This window comes from Hyperolius riggenbachi, chromosome 7 (assembly GCF_040937935.1).
Source record: "Hyperolius riggenbachi isolate aHypRig1 chromosome 7, aHypRig1.pri, whole genome shotgun sequence".
Classification (NCBI taxonomy): domain Eukaryota; kingdom Metazoa; phylum Chordata; class Amphibia; order Anura; family Hyperoliidae; genus Hyperolius; species Hyperolius riggenbachi.
The window spans coordinates 238,487,139-238,506,166 of NC_090652.1; the positions used below are offsets into that span (position 1 = coordinate 238,487,139).

The 19,028-nt window shown below is 41.2% G+C and overlaps 1 protein-coding gene across 2 annotated transcripts in view; it reads right to left on the bottom strand.

Annotated features, from left to right (window-relative positions):
* ITGA4 (integrin subunit alpha 4) overlaps positions 1–19,028 on the bottom strand; it is a 299,845-nt gene that overhangs the window by 76,459 nt on the left and 204,358 nt on the right. For both annotated transcript variants that reach the window (XM_068245421.1, XM_068245420.1), the window contains 5 exons: positions 16,085–16,179; positions 14,381–14,471; positions 12,468–12,513; positions 9,288–9,442; positions 3,577–3,731 (listed from right to left, as the gene is read on the bottom strand). In XM_068245421.1, the coding sequence (XP_068101522.1) occupies positions 3,577–3,731; positions 9,288–9,442; positions 12,468–12,513; positions 14,381–14,471; positions 16,085–16,179 (542 nt within the window). The remainder of the gene's footprint in view (positions 1–3,576; positions 3,732–9,287; positions 9,443–12,467; positions 12,514–14,380; positions 14,472–16,084; positions 16,180–19,028) is intronic.

The window sequence follows — 19,028 nt, forward strand, 5'->3', positions numbered from 1 at the left end:
GCGCGCACACGCGGACAAGCGGCGGGAGTCAATCCGGCAGCTAATCGGATGCCGGATCGACCCGTGTATGCCCAGCATGAGAAATAGAACATTAGTAGCAAAGAAAAGAGTCTCATATTGCCGCATGCGAGGATGCGCACGGCCCTGGCCATGCAGGCGCACTGGTTATCAATTGGCTTGTCGATTAGAAAATGAAACTTAGCCATGGCAGGGGACCGGAGGATCGTACAGAGACGGCGCAGGCACAGAGTGGCTGCAGGGGGCTGGTAGAAGCCCAGTTAAGTGGAACCCTTTTGCTTCTGGTTTAGGTTCACTTTAAAGTGAGCTCAATGTGAAAATAAACTGATGAGATAAACAACTGGATCTGTCCTCCTAAAAATAACTGTTTTTTTTTTTTTTTTTAGATATCTCATGGTAATATTATATATTAAAACATTTACAAAGTATATTGAATGTTTTGTGGCAGCTTATTAAGAGTCCCAGAGTTCAAATACATTCAATATACTATTGACCTTTTTCTATCTCTCCCCTGCCCTCAGTAGTTGTATTCTGCCAGGAAAACTTTTATGGCTGTAATATGCTTATCAGTGATGTATACTATATTCCCGACAAGATACAGACAAGACAGAAGACATCACTTGCATGCCTGAATATTAACTCTTTCAGGCAGTAAAAATAAAATAAGATAAACAGCCTGGTTATTAATATGTTGTATACTGTACATACACATGTTTATCTCATCATGTCACCTCAGGTACACTTTAAAGTCGTTATGCCCCTGGTACGTAAGCCAATCATTGGCCAATGAAAATAGTGTGGTTGCACCCTAATGCTGATAGCAGCGAGAGGGGATCTTCTTACTGTGGATGCAGACAGGAATTAAAACTCTTCCTTATGTAACCAAAAAGAAGTTTTGGGTTTCGATTAACTTTCATACTGTATATTGTATGCTTTGCCTCTGTTGTGGCAGAACTGACCATGAATAAAACAAAAACAACATTATCTTTCAAAAGATTGTGAAACAAGTTGTTTGTACATTGAGCGCACACACACAGCGTCCTCCACATCGCAGAGAGTGCTCGGACCACATGTTCCAGCAATCTAATTTGCAGAGTCTAGCTGTGACTCCTAAGCATGCTTCCATAAAATTAATTAGCTATTAATTATTCTGTTTTTGAATTTAATGGAATGTGAATATATTCCAGGAAATAAAACAAGTGTGCAGGAACCACGCACATTTCATTTAGTGAGTCTGACTTTTAGCAGTAAACTCGATGATGTGAAAACAACATAAATCATATGAATATTTACTGTTTTATAAAAACTGAATATGGAACAACTTTTTTTTTTAAAGGCATCCGACTCATGTGATAAAAACATCTGAAGCATTAAGGCGGTGTTATCAGAGGGGGAACACACTGGAGCAGGATTATCAGCACAAAAATGTGGAGCTGAAACCCACAGACCTGGATTCTTTAAAAAAAAAAAATCAGTATGTGGGAACTGGGAAAGTTTCATATAAGATTACAGTCAGTAATTAGCGGTTGTGTAATTACAGTAGCATTATCAAATCTTCAGTGAGAACATTTTTAAACAATATCAGATATTATCATAAAAAAACTTTGGTACATGTGACTGCAATATTGCAACTGCATCACGCCCCCTACAATATTAGATTAAGGTCGCATTCACAGTAGGACGTTATGGTCGCGGGTTATAAAGTCTTAAAACCCATTTTACCGCACTGCAATGCTAATCCATTGGGCCGAAATATGGAAGGGTAGGAGGCGCCCTTGTAGTAGGTTATGGCCTGGGCTCTTTTTATCGGATTAGAGCACCCTAACTGACCTGAGGAAGCAGACATAGGCGCTATTCGTGACCTTGAGACTATACTGTGTACTCCTATCTGTTTATTGCCTGAGGAAGCGGGAACATACCCGTGAAACGCGTTGCACTGTTTGTTTTGGAGTATATTAATAAACCTGTTGTCATAAAACTGCCGGTATCTTGTCTGCTTCGGGAAGGCGAGTCCACCACCACCTCCTGAGGGATTTTAAGCCTTTTAGAACCTTTTATTCTGCTGGTGCCTCTGTTCACTCTTACATTATCAATATCCACCTCTGGTGGAGGGGTGTTGCCCCTTATTCCCTTATCTACAGAGAGCGACTTTTAATCCTGAGTGAGGACTGGTCTAATCTCCTCACCTGCCTATACAGTGGTTACTTAGGAGGTAACCCACGTTTGTGAGTATATACATTATATACTTTTCATTTCCAACCCTTTGTTTTGCATACTACACTATATTGGGCTCTCGGTATTTCTTTTGTCTTGACCTGAGGAAGCAGTTTGAGCCGCAAAACGCGTTGTCTAAAGTGCTTATTAACAATAAATTATTTATATCCTTTACAAAAGTGGAAATCTCCTTATATAAGGTAAACAAGAAACTTTTTAAATGTAAATTTATGTAACTCAAGTATGTAACCTACTACAAGGGCGCTTCCTGCTCTTCCATATTTAGTTACATTACCCCACTATGTGGGGTCTTTACAACATCCATGGAGTGAAGTTTTTGTAAAGGAGCAGCGACCGACCCCTGGAAAGGCCGAGTGGGGACGGGATTTCCCCACATGCCTACCTGAGTAGTTGCCTCTTATAGCAACCTACACTTGTGAGTATTATATATTCTTGCGATTGGCCATTTATCCTACGATAATACACCAAAAGGGCTCCCGGTGCCCCTGTTTGTCGCACTGGGCTGTTCACAGTCGCGTTAAAAAATTGTTGCGTTGTGGTAACTCACTGCTCTTAAAACGCAACATCCCACTGTGAATACAGCCTAAAAGGATCTATTAACTTGGTCACCCCCAAAGTTCCCCTCAAAACCTTTTGAGCCAGAGGCTTATGTCATGCTGCCCCTACACTTTGGAACTTCTTGACACTTCTTGCCACACCCAATCAGGACATCTCCATCCCTGGGAGCATATAAGTCCTAGCTGAAAAGCCACATTTATGAACACCTATTTACTCTGTAACAGTCCAGCCTGCAACCTTGTACTGATGTGAGACATATCTATGCGCTTTAAGTCCTTTGAGACAAAAGCGTTATTGTATTGTATTTGCATGGCTGCCATAGTAAGTATTAGAAGATACTCTGGATCCTATAGAGGCTTCAGATGGTAGCCTCCAGGCCCCCGGTGCCACTCACGAACACTCCAAAGATTAACAACAAAAGCTTGTCAGAAATCTGATTGGGGCCGCCCTACTCTTTAAGCTCAACCTTGGCCCTACAGCGCCTACGTGAGTATGGCCGCATCTGCGCAGTAAGCCGGAGCTGCTTGTGCACAAGCGGCTCCATGCTACTGCGCAGGCACGGCTGCACTCATGCCAGAAGAGAATTTTGGTCCTGATCAGCTGGGGGAAGGGGGGGGGGGAGGCAGGCAGCGACTAGAGGAGAAACCTCATTAGGATCCAGAGGTTTCCCTCTCCTTAGGTAAGTATGTAAAATAAAAAAATAAATACATTCCATTAACTCACATAAATAAACGCTGTTACTGACATGTTTACTGGCGAACTCACCCTCATGAATGCTTGGTGTGTCTTACAGTTTTTAGATTTTTGGTGCAACTCTATTGTCCCAACATAGAATTCAGTAGTCCCGTTGGAAATGAAATAAAATCTTGCAGGAGTCCCACTTTTTCTCTTAGTATCTGAGTTGATGTTATAGTGCAAGACTGAAAGAGAGGGAACACAATAATTATCCAAACATTCCTTTGCCTCAAGACACAATCGCTTTAATTCAAATATGAAACTTAACAAAATGGTTTACTATAAAGAGCGCAAGAGCCCTTATGAAAAAACTGAGCCACCATGGACGCCTATTATATAAGCTGCGTTTTGCGCCAAAGAAGGGTAACTGGGGGCACGGCGGATGACTCCTCGAGCTGAAAGTTACCTTCTTTGCCACAAATCACAGCTTTTATACTGGCTGCGACATGCGGTAAAGAAGGTAAATGTTGGCGCATTGATGGGCACGATTAGCTGTAAATGGAATCGTGGTCACCGGGGGCAAATAGATATATACAAATTGCGGTATTGCATAGGGGCCATGGAGAGTTCTGTGTGAGGGTAGGGTTAGGTTTAGTCATAGTAAAATATCGGTAAATATTACCAATATTTTACCATCAGAATGCAGCAGTAGAATATCGCAAATTAAAGCAATATTCTTCTAGTGGCAATCCCCTGCACCTTTTTTTTCCAGGTGCCTATTTTTCGTGTATGCCTAGTAGACTACATATATAAGAAACCTTTAGAAATGCAAAACCACCGCTTCTCAAAAAAATCTTGCAGACAAATCCCATCAACTGCAATTCAGCTTCCGCCATCACTGGACTTATTTAAAATACTGCAAAGAGCAATATCAATGTGTGAAGGATTGTGACTCGTAGCAACTAGAGAGGAAGAAAGCAATCAGTACGGAACATGATTCCACACAAATCAAGTCAATTTGCAAACACCAGGTACCTATGAACCTCTGCCAAACTGATCGTCAAGCTGAGTTACACATATTTATTTTCAATTAATCAACTGTTTATCTGAAATTAAGAGAAACACTCCTTATTCCTTGCTTTATTGGGGTCTCCTGTTCAAGCATCAGCAAATGCTAAAATCACTGAGTTTTTAAGACATACTTTTGTGTAATTTTGTAGTCGTAATGCAAGTCAGTGACCACTTTTCTCCTGGTAAGATAAGCTGAATATGGACGCAAAGATCAAAAGCAAAGTAGGATCGAAATTATGGACAATGGAGAATTTATAATTAAATTGGATACTCATAAACAGTGGCTGCCTGCTAGGCAACCACTTACATGTCAGGTGAAAAGGCATTATGGCCAATCTAATACTTAATGGCAGTGTGACAGTAAGATGCACCAAAAAAGGACAAAATATTTAAAGTGTACCCAAGGGGACATGTGACATGATGAGATACACGTGTATGTACAGTGCAAAACATAATAATAACCAGGCTTTTTTTCTTTGTTTATTTTGCGGCGTGAAATAGTTAATTTTCAGGAAATAAACTTTGAGATAAGGTAAAGGAGGGGTGTGACCTGATTGAGCACAAACACTTATAATTCAAAAAGGGGTACAAAACTTTATTGATTACTTAGCAAAAAATTGTAAAAACATATACAGCATAAGACAACTCCCGCCAAGGACCACCATCCACATAAACCCACCCGCTCCCCCCAATCACCCAGATTCCCCCCTGGAATTCTCGCTAAGATAGCTCAAGCATGCATATGGTACGGAACCAGTTTAGTAACTGCGCAGTTAGGATACAAACTTGGTCATAAGATGTAGGTTGTTTTGTGAATTCACAATGGACTCGGATCCACCGAGCCAGTCCAGAATTTCCACTAGATAAATTTATGTATACTGCCCGCAGGCAGATAGTGAATTCAAAAAAGGATCCAAAAATTGCAACAGCATATCAGAACAAGAGGCATCTTCATCTCCCCCAATACTTGCAGTTTACCACAATGAGTATCCACATGACAAAAAGGATATAAAGCAACCAGTATGGTGTGTTAGAGCAGAGGCAGCAACTCAAGGATTATAGTGCAGCATGTGTCAAGCAGATCATGTCATAAAAGCCAGACTTATATCTTGATGAACAGCCATTGGGTTGCAATGAGCATAAGTATGCAGTAAGCAGTGAGCATATGCATGCAGTCAGCAGACAGGCATTGAAGCACATGAATCAGCACATGAATCAGCAGTCCAGCCTATATAAATAAGGCACAGCAGATGGTCACATCAAAACATCAGGTTGTTGCAGAAGCAGCACATATGTTGCTGCATAGCCAGGCTGTTAATAGAAAGCAATGTCTATGCCCGTTGGGCTCTTACTGTATCCTAAGAGGTTGATTCCGTATGGTGGATGGTGAGTATGGCTACTCAGGCAAGCAGGGGGAGACGGTGCTGAGATGAGGAAAGCTGGAGATGCATGGAAGCGGCAGGGAGAAGCGGACCCAGTGTGCCAATGGCGGAGGACAGTGTCCTCAATCGATTTCGCCGGCTCTTCCGGCTTCTTCAGGAGGCGTGTCCCTCCAGTCATGGCGCCGCAGCTATGTGCAGGCCGCCGTCCAATCCGGCCACAGATGCGACGCCCCCCGCCCCCACCCCAGGGCCAACGCGAGCGGGGGGGCGGGGCAGGCAGACACGACGGGCACGCGTCCGCCAAGCCCCGCCCCCCGCACGCAGGCCCAGGGGAGGGGGCGGGAGACGCCGGAAGGCAGCCGGATCCGACGGCGGCAGCACAAAAGTCGCGGGCACCCATCATATCCCATCAAATACACGGAGCCCATGCTCCGGATACAACATCTACCTATTCCAAAAGTAAAGAACCATCAATACTTAGTGCATGATAATGCACAATGGCCTGCGTAATTTAATCATCAATATAGATAGTATATACAAAAACTCGCTAAGTAATGAACATATACATCACTCCCCTCTAGGTGGAAGGTGCGCTGAACGCACGCCCACCCACAAATGGGGAGCATATCTCTGGCACTGCCAGAACCTTCTATCACAGTAATGTATTATAACATGAAACTTGAGTGAGTGAGACACCCCAAAAGGAGGCCTCCCAACTTGCCCTGGGGAGACAGAGACCCGCCACACAGACACGGGCAACCAGTTAATTTTCAGGCATGCAAGTGACAGCTTCTATCTTTACCTTGTCAGGAACATAGTAAACTTCATTGAATCTGATAAGCAAATTATAGCCAAAAACGACTGCTAAGCAGAGACAATAAAAATTTACTCTGTTTTGTAAATGTTTAAATATAAAATAAAACCATGGGACAACTAAAAAAAGTCATTTTTAGGAGTAGGAAGATAAATACAATAGTTTATCTCATCAGTTTATTTTCACTTCGGGTTCCCTTTAACCATGCGATGTGCTAACCTCTGAAATTACTCCAAATGTTTAGGATAACACACTTTAGGCTACATTACCGCTTTGTGAGATCAATACAAAAAAGTGCCTAAAACAAAAGAGACAGTCATTTATCTCTTAGGTCAAGTGGTATAGTTTTGTAAAACTATCAAACAAAGCTATTCCATTTTACTTTAAAGGGACACTATCGGGGTCAGGGGAAAATGAGTTGAAGTTACCCGGGGCTTCTAATGGTCCCCCGCAGACATCCTGTGCCCGTGAAGCCACTCCCCAATGCTCCGGCCCCGCCTCTGGTTCACTTCTGGAATTTCAGTCTTCAAAGTCTGAAAACCACTGCGTCTGCATTGCCGTGTCCTCGCTCCCGCTGATGTCACCAGGAGCGTACTGCGCAGGGGACAACAGGGGAAGCGAGGACACGGCAAGGCAGGCGCAGTGGTTTTCAGACTTTAAAGTCTGAAATTCCAGAAGTGAACCGGAGGCGGGGCCGGAGCATCGGTGAGTGGCTGCGCCGGCACAGGATGTCTGCGGGGGACCATTAGAAGCCCCAGGAAACTTCAACTCATTTTCCCCCGACCCCCCTACAGTATTCCTTTAAGGTTAAATTGCATACAGGGATGGACACCTTTGTTCACTTGTTTGTACCGAATCTATGTGGGTAGGTAAAGCGGCTGCTGCAGAGCGCAGAAGTGGAGCCAAAAAGACAAAAGGGATCTGGGGCTTTGTGAGAAGGCGGCAAAGAGGACAAGAGGGTGGGATCCAGGAAACTCCAAATCCAGACAGTTGGGCTCTATGCTCATTTTGAACTGTTTTTAAATAGTTAATCCTTTTGTCGCCTTCTACTATCACACTGTTAATTGGGATGCCAGTAGGTTATTTGACCTCAGTCAATGTGGAGCATCTTTACTTTACCCATTTCTTTTCCGATTTTTTTCTCCTAGATAATCTGCTTCTCTTAGCCCAGAGCTCCATATGCCATATCACCCTCTCTCCCTCCTACTGGCTAGCTATTTGTTCAAGGTTATGGTAGTACTGTCCACCTTACTTAACACCCAAAGTCTTCTCTTTGTGCTTATTTAAATCATGTACAAAGTCAAATAGGCATCAAGCTTGAAAAATAATTGTGGTATTACAATAGAGAGTGTACTAGAGCCAGTCAAAAGAATAAAAAACTACATTTTATGCTCAAGTAAACAGGAACCCAACAAAGTGTATTTTTTATGTACATCTTGCTCAGAAATTTGGAGGGTAGCACTCTACATTTTATGTAACTGTGAGCTTCTTTAATTGATATGTTTTTACCTGTAAAAAAATGAATGAGGGTCAGAGCAGCTTTCCAAAAACTTTACTAACGAGCCCCAGAGGGAACACTCCTAATATTTCCCTTTTGCCCTAAGCGTTTTGTGTTGGTGATTTTACCACATGTGGTAAAATCACTGTACACTCTCGAGATTTTAAATTGGAGCTTGTTAGCATTCTAATCCCAATCGCTCTAGAATCACGGGAAAATGCTGCATGTAGCGGATTTGAGATTACAGCTAATCACGAATCGGCGGCAATTGTGGAAGTGAGATCACTGCCATATAGTTGGTATTGCACTAGCGCTTTAAAAAGTGTAGCGTTCGCTGGCAATGAGTGGTAATCGCCCACTAAGAATGGGCCCTTACAGCGCTTGCCCTATTACATCTGAATTTATGAGTACCCTTTATTCTGACCAAGGCTAATTCACCAGATGAGGCTCTGATTGCTCTGTCACTTCTGCTTTTTTTAAAGAGGGCATCCTCTACTTCACAGAGGATGACTGTTTATTTCCAGTACATGTACATTTTATGCAGCACTTTACAATGTATATTGAGCCACTTGACATAACGCTCCCTTAGGCCCCTTTCTAACTTGCGTGCTGCATGCAACACAGGTGGCCATAGCAACGCACGGCACTTGCTGTGCGATTCTCCATAATCCAGCTGCAATCATATTAATTTATAATTATTTGAATCGTACTGTAATTGTGAAAAAATTGCCATGCATTGTGTTAAAAACACAATGCCATGCCGAAACACAATGCATGGTTGGAAAGATCAGACAGTGCAGTCTATGTACATCTGATGCCTTTGTGCATCACAGATACTGTGTGTTGTTGATAACGCCATCAGCGATGCACAAGTGTAGAAGGGGCCTTACAGGAACTCAGAATGTAAGGTTCCTTATTGCATCCTAGGACCAATTTGGGTGGAAGACAATTAACTTATTTGTGTTTGTTAAAGTAATGACTTGAAACGGATACATTTTCATGGCTTGATTAGACACGTTAGCAATTAGCACCTTACCGATGTGACCAGGTACACTGCGGCCTTCATATTTGAAGCACACGGTGACATTCATGCACACAGCAGGGACTCCATTTTCTGAACATTCACGTCTCGTCCGATTCACAGAATCTGGTAAAGTCAAAGATGCTTGAATAGCCACAACTGGTCTTGTCCTAAAGAAAACAGAGAATACAAATCATTAGATGACCTTTTCTAATGCATTTTCCTAACTGCATCCATATTGTGTAAGGATTTACTTTTAGAGGTTCCAACACAGTAGGTTGAATTAAATAAGGTTCCAGTCTGAAGAACAATGCTACAACTCTGGCCTGCAACTCCTCTAAATTGCCTGTTATATGGTGGAGGGCCTATGGCGAGGAATGAGTAAAGGACAACCGACGTGAGAGTGATATGGTGGCTGCCATATTTATTTCCTTTTAGGCTGGTTTCACACCAGGACGTTGCGTTTTAGGGGACGTTATGGTCGCATAACGTGCCCCTAACGCAACGCCTGGTGCTCTCTGCTGTGGATGTCAGAGTGAGCCGCGTTCTGCAGCTCACTCTGGCGTCCGTGATGCCGTGATGCGCACTCTTGGACGCATGCGGCATCACGTGGTCCCGCCGGCCAATCGCCGCACAGAGCGGCGGTTCCAAGAAGTAAACACTGCACGTCACTGAGTGCAGTGAATATTAATTAGCCATGTGCCTGGCCGCTCTCCGCTCCTCCCCAATGTTACTGAGCAGGTGCAAGCAGTCTAACGCGGCTCTGCCGCTTACAAAGTACTGCATGCAGTACGTTGACTTATGGCGCAGCGTTACTGTGTAACGCAACGTGGGCACTGTGAACAGCCCATTGATTTTTCATTGCTGTGCGGTGGGCTGCGTTACAGGCTGCACTAACGTGCGCCTGTAACGTCCCACTGTGAAACCAGCCTTAAGCATCCTGCTGATCCTCTGCCTGTAATACTTTTAGCTATAGACCCTGAACAAGCATGCAGCATATCAGGTGTTTCTGACATTATAGTCAGATCTGACAAGATTAGATGCATGCTAGTTTCTGGTGTAATTCAGACACTACTGTAGCCAAAGACATCAGCGGGGCTGCCAAGCAACTGGTATTGTTTAACCCCCTTGACGTTCTGATTCTTTCAGATGGCCCCTTGGCGTTATGATACTTTTTTGCATGCTTTTAGATCCTAAAACCTGGAAAAAATCATGCTGCCAGGGAGTTCTGCAGCAGCCCAGCACTCACTCACCTCCCTGGGATCCAGCGCTGCAGTTTTTCCTCCGTCCTCTGGGTGGTGCTGTAACCCTATAAAGAGATTGCACTGGCAGTCTCACTGGGGGAAGCAGAGCCTCGGAGGAGCGGAAAAAGAATGCCGGCCGACGTCAGAATCTCCCGGGAGGTGAGTTAAAATGCCCTCTGTGCGCATTGCTCTGCATAGTCCTCCCAGCAGTCACCACGAGTTCAGCTCGGGGATACCGCTCCTGGCATGTTTTTTCCACCCAGAGCTGAACTCATGATTATCGCCCAGGAGGTTAAAAGGAAAAAAATATGGCAGTCTCCATATCATTCTCACTTCAGTTGTCCTTTAAAGAGAATCTGTACTCTAAAATTCTTACAATAAAAAGCATACCATTCTATTCATTATGTTCTCCTGGGACCCTCTGTGCTGTTTCTGCCACTCCCTGCTGCAATCCTGGCTTGTAATTGCCAGTTTTAGGCAGTGTTTACAAACAAAAAACATGGCTGCTAAACAGCATGTGATAGGTTGAGAGAAGCTCAGTCTGTGACTCATACAGAGCCTGCAGGGGGCGTGGAGAGAGTGTGTATAGCTTCTACCTATCACAAGCAGAGCAGCACATTCCTGCCTGAGTGCCTGAGCCCGACACAGCTGTCAAAGGAAAGAAGATTAGATTATATAACAGAGATAATACAGCCACTGTGCAACTAGGAAAGGCTGCAGTAATGGTGAATACACACGGTTCGTTCCAGCATTGAATGCGCCGCTCGATTCCCGATGATTCGATTATTTCCGAACATTTCTGAGCACATTTCGATGATTTTTAGGTCGATTGCCATGTAAAGTATGGCAAATCGACCTAACAATACATCGAAACGCGAATCGGACATGTCGGAAATGAATCGACGGGAATCGAGCGGCGCATCAACGGGAATCGAGTGCGGGAACGAACCGTGTGTATCCAGCATAAGACAGACCACATTAGAAAGGGTATAGGAACTTATAGGGTATAAGAAATAAGGCAGAACATTTTGTTACAGAGTCTCTTTGAAGGACAAGGTTAGCATAGGTTGATGAAAAGCCTGATTTGCATGAGTGGTAACATTTTTAGTGAATGATGACATTTTCGATCTTTCAGATAGTATTAAAAGAAAACGGAGAACCTGGTGTGCCTGTTTGATTTTGGATTTGCATTATTGATTGTTTCCTTAAAAAAACTGGTCAATAGGTGAGGTGGATTGTTGCACAGATACGATTGCAACAGGTTTCAGAATCAGGAATAGTTTTTATTCTTTAATGCTGAGGATAAATTAAATATGATCTTTTATTTTGACCTGAATGATCTATTTAAAAACTGTAGCGTTAATGGGCAACTCAAGGTTCTTTCAAGCTTTTTATGAGTAAAGTTCTCCAAAGCATTTTATGAATAAGGATACTGGATCCAATGGGAAATCCTTATTAACAGAATGCAGACCCTTATCTTATGTCATTATTCAACCTTTTTAATTATGACTTCTTTAACCCTTTGTGTGAATGTTTAAAAGGAGTACTAGCATGTCCCTATACTCACAACACCTGGGGGCGAGAGTGAATACCTGGAAGTCCCCATAAGTCAACTCCTAGGGCCTACCCCACATGTAGGGGTGTTTAACTGATGTCTTATCTAGGGTGAGGTGAAGATAAACCCTTGGTATGAACACTGGCCAAGGATTCCTAACAAGGAAGTAAATCGTTTATGCACCCCCTTGTAAGGTACTCCCCAAATGTTACAGACCACGTGCTTTAGTATTGCTTTGTGTGCGGGGCTCCAGACATGCAGCTATTGAATTCCCTGGGGAATATCAGCCTGCATGAGAATAAAGGGGGTAAAAAGGTGGAGATGCTGCTTTTTTAAGTAAAAAAAAAAGTAAAAAATATTAATAACTAAAATAAGCTGTAGGCAACGCAACTTTACCTGAGCAACATTGCAGAATCAGAAAGAAATGCTCCAACTGCAACATCTGCAAACAAAAATACAAGTATGATATGTAAATATATGTATAAGAGACTTTACTATGACTAATTCCCTATGAATAGATAGTTTACTCTTGCAAAAAAAAAAAAATCTATAAAAGTCTATACATTTTACAAACGTTTTTGCAATTACAGTAAATGGCAGTAAAGATGACCAATTTCAGTCTGCAGCTGGTTATGAAAATCCAAAACTGACAGATCTGCCAACATCCAACCAACAAAAGCTGATTCAGGTAATACTAACTGTACATAACTGTACATAGCTTTCCAGCAAGCTTTCCAAACTTCAGGTATGATACAGGCATGATACAGAGTGGGATCAGAACCGTACAAAGGTGGATGTAACACGCAGAGGATTATATGTGCTGTACATATGGGTGTGATCCAGCTTTGTATCGTGCCTGAACAAGAAACCTATTGTTTTAAAAGCCTGCAAGGAAGATATGTACAGTCAGGCATTAAAGGGGCACTATGGTGAAAAAAAATGAATATTGCATTTAAATACAGTGTTAAGATCTTTGATTTAAATATGTTAAAAATACACCCTGTATATGAGTGCATTTTGCTGCCTCAAATCGTAGAGCAATCTGTAGTATACTGATGTGTTCCTCAGCTTTCCAGCAGGCTTGTGTACTGTAACACTTTCCCATAGGGGAGGCTACAATCAGTGCCTCAAACACAAATCTGTTTCTCTCCCTATCCGCCCTGTAGTGCTGTGTTTACCAGCATCCACGAGACATGCAGAGTAACCCACCTCTCCAATAGTCACTATATCACACAAGCACATCTTTGAAAGAACTTTCGGCATTGCCACTGACATGATGTGCATGTGTGATATACTGTACTGCATGCTGCCGTACAGGCGACTAGGACTATTAGAGAGGCGAATGACTGATGCCACCAGAGTGCATGCAAACATGCTGCTATTGCTATGGTATTTAGAAATGGGAGCAAGACTGATAAATCAAGTAAATCTGATTTTTAATATTTTGATTTTGAGTTTTTCATAGCAAAAGAAGATGGCCAATATGCAATTAATGTTTTCTCCTGAGTCTTCACCTAGGAAATACAGTAGCAGTAAAAAGTGTGTGAACCCTTTGGAATTATATAGATTTCTGCACAAATTAACGTTTGCTCTTGCAGTCATCTTTACAGGACGGCCACTCCTAGGGAGAGTAGCAACAGTGCTGAACTTTCTCCATTTATAGACCATTTGTCTTACCGTGGACTGATGAACAGAAAGACTTTTGAATATTACTTTTATAACCTTTTCCAGCTTTATGCAAGTCAACAATTCTTAATCGTGGGTCTTAGAGCTCTTTTGTGCGAGGCATCATTCACATCAGGCAATACTTCTTGGGAAAAGCAAAACCAAAACTGGGGTGTGTTTTTGATAGAGCAGGGCAGCTGTAACCAACACCTCCAATCTCAGCTCATTGATTGGAATCCAGTTGGCTAACACCTCTCTCCAATTAGCTTTTGGAGATGTCATTAGTCTAGGGGTTCACATACTTTTTGCACCTGCACTATGCTTATTTACATGGTGTGTTCAGTAAAAACATGGAAACATTACATTATTTGAATGGTATTAGTTTAAGCAGACTGTGATTGCCTTTGATAAAGATCAGATCACATTTTATAGCCAATTTGTGCAGAAATCCATATAATTCCAACTTTGCAACTGAAAAATGTAGGTGTAAAAGTACTATCAAAATTATTTTGCGTATTTTCTTGCTTGCCGGTGATTTAAAATGTGTTATATTGACAAGGTGTAAACATATCACCTAGGAGAAAACAGGAGAAAAAGTAAATTGCGTATGGGCCATATGTGTAGAATTAACTTGTCTGTATTACCTTGATAGCCATTTCCATCCACATCCAATAACCCAGATATCGACTGGCCAAACATCTGCAAGGAATACCCAAACGTCTGTCCACTTAGTCTCTGTAGAAACAAATATTAAGCAGGTCAGACACACCGACATCTTGCTATAGGGGACTGATAGATACAACAGATGCTACAGTCATAGGTCAGTTCCTACAGGAAATTATACAGGAAAAAGATAAGGAAGTCGCCTGGGAATTTCATATCAGGCAATTCCCAGTTATCTGAATCTTCCAATAGCGAAGCAGTTTCTGTAAATACTTTTATAGCTGATATTTACAGTGTATTTGTGTGTTACATGATGATTATTATGAGCGGGAGGTGTGATGCGTATAAAAATAAGCAGAAATGGTCATGCTAAGCTCCCAGCAGGCTTTACTTATGTTGTCAAAACAAAAGTGGTCATTAAGCTCCATTTAATTTTATATAGTGGCGTCCTAATGAATAATTCATCAAATTATTTTAATCGTTGCTATAATAACATATGTTGGGAGTAGCACATGCAATAATGTAAACAGCACAACAGATAATTGGAATATTTCAACCAGATCATGATGATGTGCTGAGAGCAGAACGCAAAGCAATCAATCAGATGTCACCTTTCATCGGTTTGGAAAAGTAAAAACCATGAATGATGATTGCTCAAAGACTGCCCTTCATGCTCTCTAGAAGAGGTCTTCAACTTTGGATGGTGATATGTTCTTCCACTCACCAAGACTTCTTCTGTCTGTCTTTTGGCCACACTTTTCTTCCAGAGGGAAGAATCAGAGGGTGGCAGACAGTATTCCCTTCCCTCAACCTGGCTCTTCCCACAGTACTGCCATTTAGGAGAATGGTAGAGGCTGGTCAGTGGTTTAAATGCCATGTCCCTCAATAGATGGTAAAATGAGAGAGTGAATGGTGTTTGCTGCATTCTCTTCCGGGAGGCTCTTTAAAGGGGCACTATGGCGAAAAACTGTAAAATTTAAATATGTGCAAACATATACAAATAAGAAGTATGTTTTTCTCAGAGTAAAATGAGCCATAAATTACTTTTCTCCTATGTTGTCACTTACAGTAGGTAGTAGAAAATTGACAGAAGCGACAGGTTTTGGATTAGTCCATCTCTTCATAGGGGATTTTCATTAATTTATTGATTTTCAAAAGCACTTAGTGAATGGCAGTTGCTCTGTCCAACTGCCAAAGAACTGTGTAGCGAGCAGGGAGGCTGGCCAGCATCATTGTTTAAATAACTTTTAGGGAATATCTTTAAAAGAATAAATGCCTTGCTGAGAATCCCCTATGAAGAGATGGACTAGTCCAAAACCAGTCACTTTTGTCAGAGTTCTACTACCTACTGTAAGTGACAGCAACATAGGAGAAAAGTAATTTATGGCTCATTTTACTCTGGAAAAACGTACTTCTTGTTTGTCTATGTTTGCACATAGTTTAAATGTTACAATTTTTTCGTCATAGTGCCCCTTTAAGTCAAGAGGCTGAGCTACTGCTATGGCTTGGTGGTCCTCCTTCATCAAGATGCCACCAAGAAACCTGGCATGACATTACCGCTGGAGCTTTGAATTAATTTAGTGAGTATAAAGCTTAATACCAACAGCCAGATGGATCGGGGAATAACTCTAACAAGTAACGTATTCACATTAGAACAAAATGAGAAAAATAATAAATAAATATACCTGTGTGAACAATGCCGTGATTCCTCTTTTTCTTCCGTTGTAAATATATATGGCTCCTTGCAAATTGTCTTCATGGGGAGCTCCGATAGCCACATCTTTAACACAGCAATAACAACAACAACAACAATATTAATAATACAAGAAACAATTATAGTCCCATCAACCAGGACTCCACAAATCCTACAAGTGTTATTGTACTTATATTGAAGCTTTGAACACAAATACAAGTAATATTGCTATCCAAAAGGCAAAAGTGCGGGCCTCTTGCATATCGACATGTTCTGTTGTTATGTGGGGGGAGGGGGGGTCGACGTAGTGGCACTCAAGTGACTTCACATGATGGGCGGGGTGAGTAAGGAGAACAATGCCCTTGCCCCAACAATTAGCCTCCTTGATCCGCCCAGTCTATTGCTGGCCGAGGCATCTGTACAAACACTAGATTCTCAGCAGAGGCGGTTATTTCCGTCAGCCTTGGCTGAGTTTCAGCTAGTGTTTGCACTGGACATTACAGTATAAATGATCTAACATGTTTGCTAACAAAAGATATGGGTGTGTTTCCCTCACAAAGACCACACCACACATTTTTTTTGTTTGCCTTCCTCTTGTGTCTCTAGAATCAGAGATGTCAAACTCCAGTCGGAGGTCCTCATACACAGCTTTTGGCACAGCTCATGTTCATTGATGTGTCTGACTCAGGATAGGATTGGGTTCATCAAGCAGAACACATTTCTCCATTTCTCAGTCCATCCTAAGCACTGACATGGATATGGCCCTCTTGGACTGGAGTTTGACACCTGTGCTATAGATTATAAGCTCTCAAGGGCAGGGACCTATTTTTTTTTTAAATGTACAGTTATGGTAATGTCTCAAATTACACATCAGTTGTGTTTATTTGTACTTGTGTGGCTGGTTGTTCTGATTGTACAATGTGTTAAACTACTCATGTATCTATGCTTCTCACCGTTGTCTGTTTTGTACTATGTACAGCACTACAGAAGATATGGCACCATATAAATCCATATTGAGTGTAAGTGCAGTATAATTAATATTAGGGTTCATCATATGCAATTCACTTTTTCACCTGTGTTTTCTCCTTGGTGATATTTTTTCATCTTCTCTTTAAATACCTTTTCAGCATTTCACACTTGAAACAATACCAAAAGTAGTAGTAAAAGTACTATCAAAATTATTTTGAGTATTTTTCTTAGTTGCTGGGGGCTTGAAGGGCATTTTATTGACAAGGTGTGAAAATATCAACTTGTAGAAAACTAAGGAGAAAAAGTAAATTGCATATTGGCCTAGGTATGTTTTCTGTTAGCATCTGATCCAATTCTGGGGCCAAATTGCAATTCATTTTTTTCACCTGCGTTATCGCCTAGGTAATATTTTTAAACGTGTCGATAAAATGCATTTTAAGCCACCAGAAAGCAAGAAAATACTCAAAATAATTTTGATAGTACTTTTTTGGTACTTTTTTTTTGTTGAAAAGTTCTGGAAAGTTATTTTAAATAGAAGGTGAAAAATTATCTCCTTGGAGAAAACTCAGGTGAAAAAGTGAATTGCATTATGGCCCTGAGTGTTCCAAGTTGTTAAACAGGTAATCAATATCCACTGTATACTGTACATGATTGGTAGTGTGTGTCCCCCTTTACATCTTTTATGATGATAAGAGCTGCACAGACATGATAAGTAGTTTACAAGCACAATATACAATCAATAATTAAACATGACATAAGCTGATATTACAGAAGACCAGAACACACTGCAACTGTTTTACTGTCAACATACGTACAACAGCTTATAGCTATTAGCTATATATATATATATATATATATATATATATATATATATATATATATATATACAGGAGGTGACATGCCTGTATTGTAAACTGAAGGCAAATACATAATCTAATTATGTTTTCGTGTGCGCAAAAAAGTACCTTTTGCAGCATAAATTCACACATTGTATGCAAATTCCTATTTTGTTATTAACTGCAGTAAGAAAAATTTGCATGTGAAAATTTGCATATGAATGCAAATTTTAACACCAAAAAAGCATGTGAAAAAAATGATCAGTTTTTCACAATGATAATCAGTGTGGGAATCTCGTCCATTCCTCTGTATAATCAGGTGTTTCTGAGGATTATTACTTTTAGCCAAGGTAACTGAGTAACTTTTATTGCAAAAGATTCTGATAAAAAATACAATAAAATTTTAGTAAAAGGCAATTACGTATATTCTTTAACGTATATAATCTTATCAATGAGCACTTTATTTCCCCATATTCTCTTTGGAGCCATTAATGAAGGTCAGAATAATGGCCATAAACCTTTAGGCTAGGAAACCACACAGCGCAAAAACACTAGCGTTGTGGAAAACGTTGCGTTTTTGCTGCTAATGGAAGTCTATGGGCCGCAGGAAAAAAAACGCATATAAAAAATGCATATGTATTTTCTATGCGTTTTGAAACGTGTTTTTAAAAACGCTGGTTCTGTTGCATGGTATTCAAAAACGCATCCAAAAGCACATAATGAAAGTCAATGATTTTGTATGCGTTTTTTTCATGCGTTTTTATATGGTTTTTTTTTTATTGTTCTGTGATGTATTTCCGCTTCCTGTTGTCTTCCTAGTGATTTGCATAAAATGCAATGTGAAAACACATGGAAAACGCATACAAAACGTCTATGCATTTTGTATATGCGAACCGCAAACGCATAAAAACGCAAGCAAAACGCTTAAAGAACGCATATGCGGAAAAAAACGCTAATGCAAATGCACTAAAAACGCACACAAAAAAACCCCGCACATGACCTTAAACTTAGCCTTTCACGCACAGCCATGTGTGCGCCCAGCCTTTTGGCTGGGAGCAGACTTTGCAAGTATTGCATGCGTTTCCAAAAAAGTGCATGTAAAGGTGGCCACACACCATACAATTTTTTAAA